This window comes from Cornus florida, unplaced genomic scaffold (assembly GCF_030987335.1).
Source record: "Cornus florida cultivar Cherokee Brave unplaced genomic scaffold, ASM3098733v1 CherokeeBrave_3.0.0_Hap2_Chr08, whole genome shotgun sequence".
Classification (NCBI taxonomy): domain Eukaryota; kingdom Viridiplantae; phylum Streptophyta; class Magnoliopsida; order Cornales; family Cornaceae; genus Cornus; species Cornus florida.
In genome coordinates, this window is record NW_026775578.1 from 70,279,047 (window position 1) to 70,289,434 (window position 10,388).

The 10,388-nt window shown below is 34.6% G+C and overlaps 1 protein-coding gene across 1 annotated transcript; it reads right to left on the reverse strand.

The window, feature by feature from the left end:
• Positions 1-378, reverse strand: LOC132270450 (secreted RxLR effector protein 161-like). The gene has a single exon (XM_059771630.1). The coding sequence runs from the start codon at positions 376-378 to the stop codon at positions 1-3; it is 378 nt and encodes a 125-aa protein (XP_059627613.1).
• Positions 379-10,388: the final 10,010 nt, after the last annotated feature.

Consider the following 10,388-nt stretch of genomic DNA (forward strand, 5'->3'; position numbering starts at 1 on the left):
CTATTTCATCCAAAGCAATTGTGTGCAACTACTTCCAGCAGCAATGTATTCAGCCTCACAAGATGATAAGGATGTGCAATTTTGCTTCTTGTTGTACCATGAAAATAGATTAGTATCAACATAGAAACAGCCACCTGAAGTAATCTTTCTATCATCCTTGTTACTAGCCCAATCGGCATCAGTATAGCCCGCAATCTTAGAGTTAGATTTAGAAGAATATCGCAATCCATAATTCAATGTACTATTGACATAACAAATAATGTGCTTGACTGTAAGAACATTTTGTTCTCCAGGATCAGCTTGATACTTAGCACAAACACCTACACTAAATGATATATCTGGCCTACTTGCTGCCAAATATAACAAGCTATCAATCATACTCCTATACAAGGAAAGATATACCTTGTTAGGATCAGAGTCTCTATCCAATTTGGATGAAGTACTAATAGGATTTTGCACATGTTTTGAATCTTACAAACCAAATTTCTTGACTATCTCCTTTGCATATTTTGATTGGTTGGATTAGGCAGTGTATAACTATTCCTAAGTTTTCTGTTTTGTGTAATGGAGTACTTGTTGGATATTTTGACTCTTTTAGAGGGATTCGACAAAGCTTTTCTCTATCTCCTCTTCTGTTTTCTTTTGTCACTGATATTTTAGCACCTTAATGACAAATGCAATTTAGACAGGTAGAGTTCAGTTATGCAAGATGGTGGCCAAAATTGGAATGAATATCTCACATGCTTTTTATGCAGATAACCTTCTCATGGTGGTTAAGGCTAATATTTCAACTGCAAAAAATGTGGATGCTATTTTCATGAAATTCAAGGCAGTTTCTGGTCTTCAAGTTAATTAGGAAAAAAGTTCAATTATCTATTCCAAATCAGTTAGAGGTAGCAGAAGGTTATCCAGAATTCTTCATTTTTAGACTGAATCTTTCCCTTTTAAATATCTTGGTTTGCCTTTATCTAATAATAGGTTGAGATCAGGTGATTTTAGATTGCTTCTAGATAAAGTGAATTCAAGGTTAGCACATTGGAATACTATAAATTTGTCACTTGCAGGGAGGATTGAATTAATCAAATCTATTTTGTACTCTTATCTTTACCATTAGATGTTTGGATTTAAAATCCCTTGGGTGGTTAAGTATCAGTTGGAGAAGAGATTTAAATAGTTTTTATGGAGTGGAAAGCAGGACGTGAAGAAGTTATCTCAAGTGAAGTGGAGTCAAGTGACTCTCCCTGTGGTTGAGGGGGGATTCAATAGTAGAAGAATACAAGATATTGACTGTGCTGCTAAGATGACTTTGTGTCAGGATTTTGTACATGGTGTAACCTCAAACCAAAGCATGCAAAAGTGTGTAGTGTGGTAAGTTTAAATTTATGAAATGCCACTACCACTTCTGACTGAAAATATAGTTAGGGTGAGTAGGGATCGTCCTAAGGGATTGGACATGTACTTTTGCTTGGAAACAAGGTTGGATTAGTAGGTCGAGTGATTAAAAAGTGGTTTGATTGGTTAATTAAACTACAATTTTAACTAAGTGAAAGTAATGTGAAACAACTAAATTAAGTAAAGTGTAGAGAATAAGAGAGAGGTCTTGGGACCTAGAGTTCACCACTAAACACCACCTTCTTAGACATCTAATGTTTATTGGACAAAGGGGAAACATGTGTTGTAAATGAAATTATGTGCAATTGATTGGAATAATAGCATGGATGGCTAAGTAAGCATACATTGTCTAACTAATCTAGTGAATAGCACAACATATGAAGTTAAGCCATTATTCCTTCCTTCCTTTAAGCCCTCAATTAATACACACCCACAATTTAGAGAAATATACTACTTGCATTCATAAGTATGGAATATCAAACAACAAGCATGGATTGTACTCCCATCTAAGAAAGTAAAGCAACTACACTACAACTAAGCTAGGGACATAAAAATTAAACTAAGTAAACTAAGGAAGAGGCACAATCCATCAAGAAATGAGCATGAACCATCAAACAAACCACAAGAGTATTCTATTAAAACACTATGCCTTGACAATCATTAGATTCATAGCATCAACACACATAGACATGCATCAACATCACAAAATCTAGAGATAAACACATGAACATCTATTCTAACATACATACATATGAATAGAATGAAATGATCAATTGGAAGTATTAAACCATATAAATCATTGTAGAAACAAGATTTATATATAAGTCAAATGTCAAAACAAGAATTACAACAAAAATCCCCATTAATTACAAAATATCAAAGTCTAGGAGGCATGCTTAGGGCTAGCTTTAGCCCCAAGAAGATGTTTAGCCACTCATTGATGTTGTCATCTAACCCTCAAGGGCTATCTCCATGCTAGAAAATCTTCTTCCTCCTTGGTGGAAACCTAGAAGAGATGAAGAACTTTCCCCAATTTGTGTATTCTTTCTTTAGTCTCCAGCCAAATCTCTCTAACTAATCTCCCTTTTTACTCAAAGTAGCCAAAAACTTTATATAAAAGCTCAAATGTCACACCCAATGGTGAGCCCTTATGCACTAGGACCTTCAAATGATTGCACCATGAGCACACCTTTTATTTAGCTTGAAATTAACTTTTTCCCGCATTTGAGGATGTTCGATCGATCTCAAGGTTGGTTCGATCGATCGAACTATGCCGGTGCTTTTTTGGAATAAGATAAGACTGAGATATTTTTGGGATATTTTAGGAAAAAGACAAAAGTGGTAGGTGGGGATAAGATCAAGGGTGTTCGATCAATCAGAGAATTGTTGGATTGATTGAAGAAGGTATTTTGGTGAGGAAAATGATAAAAGGCTCGATCCATCTTAGCCTTGTTGGAACGATCACTGTGTGATCGATCGAAGCTTGGTATGATTGATTGAAGAATGCTACTTTCCACCTCTTTGCTTCCACTTTGCTCATTTCTTCCACTGAGTTGGAGATTGCATCTTTTATGCTCTAATTCAGCTGGATTAACTTATTTTGGAGATAAGTACATGAAAAGGGCAATAACATGAAATGAGTCTAAAACGGAAAAATAAGATAGATAAAGGTCCTAGAATACTCGAGCTTAAGGGTTTTAAATGCGCACTTTTCAGTACTCATCACACCCCCAAACTTAAATATTACTAGTCCATAACAATGAACTACAAGGTAAAGGAATGAAATGAACAACTAAACAATTATAATCTAGAAAATAATAAATGGATAACGCCACTTTTGTAGGGAACAAGATTGCATTTAGCACATGCAACAAGCCTTTTAAACCCCCAGGTTACCCTTAGTAGACGAGTGAAGTCTCGTGAGGGTTTCCAGAAATGATACCCACAAACATTATGCTCATTCTCACAAAAGAGGCACCAATATTGCAAACAAGCATTGGGAGAAAACTGCATCAAGTATGCAATTTTTCAACCATTTCCAAGCAATTTCCCAAAATTTCAACATCAAGCAAAAAAGTATGGTCCTCCACACATTAAGAAAATGATCATGCAAATCAAAACAACTCTAGAATCCTTTTTGAGTGAACCGACATCAAATATGTTGTCATCTAAGCTAATTAGAGAAATGATCACATCCTTACCCTCAAACTAACACACAAATCTAGTACCGATCATCAAGACAAAGAGTGAAACTTTTATTAAAGCTTTATTGATCTAGGTGCGCTTATTCTTTTCACTCGATTTATTTATTTATTTTTTTAATCCTAAGGATCAAAGATGGAAGCATAGTTCAATGTGTTGATCTATTTAGCTTTCTAGCGATCCATGAGATTAAGCGTTAGGTCAATGACTCCCAAACCAGACGACTTTAGGGCACTAGGTGTTAAAACACCCCTAAGGACTTACAAGCTCAAATTAATTAGGTTACAAATCAAAACAGCCTCCATCTAACTAATCATTTCCCACTTCTCACCTTTTGAGAGAAGTCCTCACTTTTTTATTTACTTTTGTAACTTTTTACTTACTTTTTTTAAATTTTTTTTTATTTTTTTATTTTTAAAAGTTCAATTATTAACCTAGAGTTTGGGCCCTCCACCTTTCGGTATGAGAAATTCAGTACTTGATGAGGCTAGAATCCCGGCTACTCAATGAAAAGGGTTTGTTATCCACCTTTATCAAGAATGAAAACTTTCAATGCACTACTAGCTCAATTGGGATATAACCAAATCAATAATCAACTAAGCAAGTACCCCACAAATGAATGCTAGTGTACGCCTGTGCTAGTGTAGAATCCTAGAGTGAATCTCAAAACAATCACAAAATCATGATGATGTGGACTGTGATATCAATCTTTCGAAAAATTTACTCCTAAATGGCATCCACAAGGTATAGAAGGAGTATTGGACTCTCAAGTCAAGCAATTTTTAAATTCTAAGCAATATAGTCCTCAAAAGATCAAAATCATAGCTAATCATGGATCCCAAATCTTAATCATGCAATTAAGTCTCAAGCTTAAATAGAATGCAACAAAGTCCCATTACCCCCAAACTTATACCGCACATTGTCCTCAATGTGCAATAAGAACAATGGAAAAGATGGAAATAATATACCGTGGTGGCAGAGACATGAAGCCCAGTAGTGATCCATTGGTAAAGAATGCTCCCCCAAACTTGAAATTAACAACTTACTTGAATAACCACACTAGTAAACTCACATCAAAAATGAAATGGGATAAGAATAATCAAGGCATGCAATCTAAGGCAATATAGCACAAGATGAAAGAGAGATATGAAATCAAGCCCAAATAGAAAATAGGAAAGTAGCATGACTACACATAAGGGCACAATGGTGATTATATATATATATATATATATATATATATATATATATATATATATATGTAATTATGTAAAGAAATAAGAATGCAAGAAATATGCACAATGATTGCTAAGTTTAATGTCTCTAGTTAGATGAAATATCGCTTTAAATGATTTATTTATTTATTTATTTTGGTCGAGATAAAAGCAAGTAAATACAATAAAATGAAATTACAAAAGAAAATGAAAAAAAAAAAAAACTAGAAATAAAAAGAAGGAAAAGTCAAAAAGTTAAAGGGGCAAGGATGTGATCGATTTAAAAAAGATAAATCGAAACTCGATCGATCGAGAATGTGAAACCTGCAGACAACTTCGAACGATACACAGAGAGATGATTTATCAAACTTTCAAAATTTTTTCTGAGTATAGAATTGAGATCGATCGAAGATAAAGTTAGATCAATCGAACAATGCCTAGATTGATTTGAGGGAAAATTTCGCACGATACACAGAGAAATGAAATATGCAGGAAATGTGCGCACGATGGAACTGAGAGATGAGAGATGATGTTCGATCGATCAAACTTCTTTTGAGATCGATCAAAATGGCAAAAATTTATGCATTTATCATTGCACACAAATCCAAGGAAATTGATGATGATGATGACATAGAGAATGAATGGTACTAAAGGGGAAGCAAATTGAACTCCCCTCAATAATAGTAAATGCATTACTATATCTCTTCATAGATAGGATCCACTAAAAGGGCAGCTTCCATATATCTTTGAAAAACTTGTCCCTCAATGTAGGGTTTCAACCTTTGCCCATTCACCTTGAATGTGTTGCCATTCTTTAAGCTTTGTATCTCAATTACCCCATGAGACGCAAAAGAAATGATTTCATATGGGCCTTCCCATTTAGATCGTAACTTCCTAGGAAAGAGTTTAAGCCTGAAGTTAAGAGCCATACTTTTTGTCCAGGTTCGAAAGATTTCTTCATAATATGTTTATCATGAAAAGCTTTTGTTCTTTATTTGTAAAGTTTTGCATTGTCATAAGTATTATGTCTCAACTCTTCTAAACGATTCTTTCCAGCTTTGTCAAGGTCAAAATTGAGCTTCTTGACCACCCATATAACTTTGTGTTCTAGCTCAACTGGAAGATGGTAAGGCTTTCCATATACAAGTCTATAAGGAGACATGCCAATGGGAGTCTTATATGCTGTTCGGTAAGCCCACAAAGCATCTGATAAGTGCTTAAATGTTGCACATTTCAGCACCTAAGCTAGGGTATTTCAGTCTTTGCATCTATCTTAATTTCATGTTTTAGTCCTAATTTATGTTTATGTGTATTTCAGGCCAATAAAGTTAAAATGAGCTAAGAATGGTCCATTAAAGCCTTTTTGAAGTTAAGCAAAGATATTAAGAAAAAGCTCAGAAAATGGCAAAAAGGAGGTCGCAGCCCATTGCTCGTATAGTGTGTTTATTCTTCAAAAGCGGTCAATCTCAGGCCTTTGATGATGTTCCCAAAGATAAAGAAGCAAACTAATGAGCTCGGCGCCAAAATGGAGCTAAATAGGGCTTAAAGGAAATTTCCAACTCGATCTCCCCAAGGTGGGGGATCGATCCCCCAGGACTTGGCAACATTACAGATTTTTTTTTTTTGTTTTGGCTTATTTTGTGAACTATTGGGCTTTAATAGGGTTGTTACTTAAGGCCCAGTGAGCCATTAGATTTGGGTTAGTATTTATTTTATTTAGGTGAATATTATTAGAATTATTAAGTTTTATTTTTTTCTGTACCGAGATATCACGTTCTCTCGAGAGAAAGGCTAGGGTGAGAAGAGAGGGAAGAGTGGAGGCACAAGTTTGGAAGAATATCTACACACTCATCTCTCTTGAGCATCGAAGAAGAAGAAGAAGGAGCAAAGCACGGAGGTGGATCTTGTTTACACCTTGACTACCACAACCATGATGGGCTAACTCTCCACTTAGGGCTTGGTTAAGCCCTAAGTCTCTTGTAATCTAAACCTTTGCAATTTCTATTTTTGGGGAGATTAATATATTGTTGTAGTTGATGTTGTGGTCTTGTGATTTCATACTTGGATGTTCTAAGATTTATGTTAATTAATCCTTCCATCATTTTTCTATCTTTGGTTGCATGTCTATGTGTGGTCAATCTAGGGTTTATACTCATGATTAGATGTTAAAGATTAATTCTTTCATTAATTCTCTATGTTAATTTTATATCTATGCGTTATTAATTGAGAATTATACTTGAAGACCATGACATGGTATTTAATGGATGCAATTGTTAACTAGTTTGATGGTTTATACTTTATTCTTGATGGGTTGTGTTATGATTAGACAATTCATACTTGAAATTGATATTCCACACTTATTATATGCAATTTGTATCATCTTCTTGATTGTGGATTATATGCAAATGGTCAATGGATTTGTTTGGTTATGGTTTTGTCTTGATAGGTTGTACTACACCCTAGTTTACTTGTCATTAGGTAGACAATCTACACTTGATTAATCAATCCATCATCATGATTGAAATTTGTGTTATCACATTGATGTGTGCTCTCATTGGATGCATTTGTGGATTGGTGAGATAAGTTAAGCCTTAAGATTGGTGTGTTGTCCTACACGTAGTTTACTTGTTGGTTAGGTAGGCAATGCATTACAAATGAATTGGATGATCATGCTTACATATGCAAATTGTGCCATTGATTGTAGCTACATTTTAATTACAACAATGTTCTCCCCATTAATGGAAAACAAGTGGTTAATTGCATGAGTTTAGTGGTGCTTCCAATAAACCCTAAGAATTTTCTTCTATCTCTTAAACCCCTAACTCTAACTTAGTTTATTTTCATTGCATTTTAATTTAATTGTTCACTAGCTTAATCAACCAACCATCTATTTTATTCTCTCTTTATCTCTCTTATGGTAATCACTTGTTAAAACCAGCTGTCTTATTTGAATCCAAGCCAAAGGTCTCTTGGGTTCGATCCCTTCTCACTTCATACTACAAAATATAAGTGTCTAGCGGTTTATAAATGTAAACTATGATGTCCGTTTGATACCATTTCCAAAACCAAAGTGTTATGCATTATTTTGTGCACACGCTCGGGTCGCATCAGCATCATTTAATTTGCGTGACCAATTCTTCTGAGTTGTGTTTACTGTTTTCTCAAGAATATGTTTAATTTCCCGGTTTGAAACTTTGACTTACCCACTTGTTTAAGGATGGTAAGGGGTGGCAACTTTATGAGTAACGGAGTACTTAAGAAATAATTACCTTAAAAATTGATTGCAAAAATGCTTTCCTCCTTCATTAATCATGGCTCTTGGCATGCCAAAATGGGTAAAAATATTGGATTTATTGAATTGAATGACCACGGAGTGGTCATTGGTTTAGGTAGCACAAGCCTCCACCCACTTAGAAACATAATCAACGGCAAGTAAAATGTATTGAAATCCATAAGACATAGAAAAAGGACCCATGAAATCAATGCCCCAAATATCAAAGATTCCAACAACAAGAATATTTTTCAAAGGTATCATGTCTCTTCATGACATCGATCCCATCTTTTGACAACGCTCGCACTCCTTGCAAAAATTGTAGACATCTCTATGAATTGTGGGCCAAAATAGCCTACTTTAAAGAACCTTCAAGGCGGTTTTCTTTGCACTAAAATGCAAGGGTATGACAAAACACTAGCACACTTGGTACTTCACTCTCCGGAATGCACCTTCTCACAATTTGATCTTGGCAATATCAAAACAAAATGGAATCTTCCCAATAGTATTTCCGGATGTTGGCAAAGAAATGGTTCTTTTTTATGCGACCCGAGCGTGTGCACAAAATAATGTACAACACTTTAGGTTTAGAATTAATGTCAAGTGGGCATCATATTTTATAATTTATAAACCGCTAGACACTTATACTATGTAGTATGAAGCGAGAAGGGATCGAACCCAAGAGATTGAACACGTGTTGGGATTAAACTTGATTTTAGTGCTAATGAGATTGCACAAGAGACAGAGAGAGAGAGAAAAAGATTTTTGGTGAAGTTATTAAACTGAGTTAAATCGAAAGCATGGAAATAGAAATGACAATGCAAGTAAATTAAATTAAATTAAACTAAGAATTAAAGAGATATGAAGAGAGTCTTAGGATTATGATTCACCACTAAGCCCATGCAATTAACCATATGCTTTCAATTAATGGAGAATTCATCAGTGTAAGTATAGATGTGGTCACATTATCATCACAAATCATAATTGTAAGCATAGATTATCAATATCAAGAATGAATTGTCTACCTAATGACAATTAAACTAAAGTGGAGAACCCATTCAAGACTACGTCCTAACCCACCATACACATTCACAAATGTATCTGATAAGAGCACACATCAATCAAGAGGATAATACTAATTGTAATTAGAAGTATGGATTAACATAATCAAGCACAAATTGCCTACTTTACTACAATTACCTAATGACAATAAGCTAATTTGTAGAACAACCCATCAAGATTAAGCCTTTATCCATCAAATTAATTGACAATTGTATCAACTAAGTCTCATGCTATGGCCATCACTAAACACAACTAAAAGAAGTATCTAGTGTAGAGTATAATTCTAAATCAATCACACATAGACATGCAATTTTCATATAGAATCAATGGAAGAATTAATTTTCAATCATCTAATGAAGAATAAAATCCATAATTAATCATATATAGACATACAATCAACTTAGAGATTTCAATGGAAGAATTAATCAATACAAGCCCTAATTTGTCAAATCAAGCATGTATATATAAGTAAATCACAAGGCCATATATTTAATTACATAATTCCCCAAGAAAAGAAAAACAAAGGTTTAAGTTACATGAACTTAGGGCACGTCTAAGCCCTAAGTAAAGAACTAGCTCATGGAGAAGATGACCATGGTGTCAACAAGCTCCATCTCCATCTTTTGGCTCTTTCTTCTTCTTCCTTTAATTGTAGACAAAGCCTCTGTAAAATATTCTTCAAACCCCTCGTTTGCTCTCCAGAGAGAACGTGATATCACGGTACAGAATATAAAACTTAATAAAACTTTTCTAAAAAAAAATCATAAAACTCTCTCCTAAATAAAATAAAAACTAACCCTAAACTAAGGCTCACTAGGCCTTAAGTAACAAACCCTATTAAAGCCCATAAATTACAAAAATAAGCCCAAAATAAGAAAATCATGTAATGTTGCCAAGTCCTGGGGGATCGATCCCCCAAGAGTTGGAAATTTCCTTTAAGCCCTATTTAGCTCCATTTTGGCCCCGAGCTCATTGGTTTGCTTCTTCATCTTTGGGAACATCATCAAAGGCCTGAGATTGACTGCTTTTGACGAATAAACACACTATACGAGCAATGGGCTGCGACCTCCTTTTTGCCATTTTCTGAGCTTTTTCTGAATATCTTTGCTTGACTCCAAAAAGGCTTTAGTGAACCAAAATTAGCTCATTTTAACTTTATTACCCTAAAATACACATAAACATAAATTAGGACTAAAACATGAAATTAAGATAGATGCAAAGACTAAAATACCCTAGCTTAGGTGCTGAGA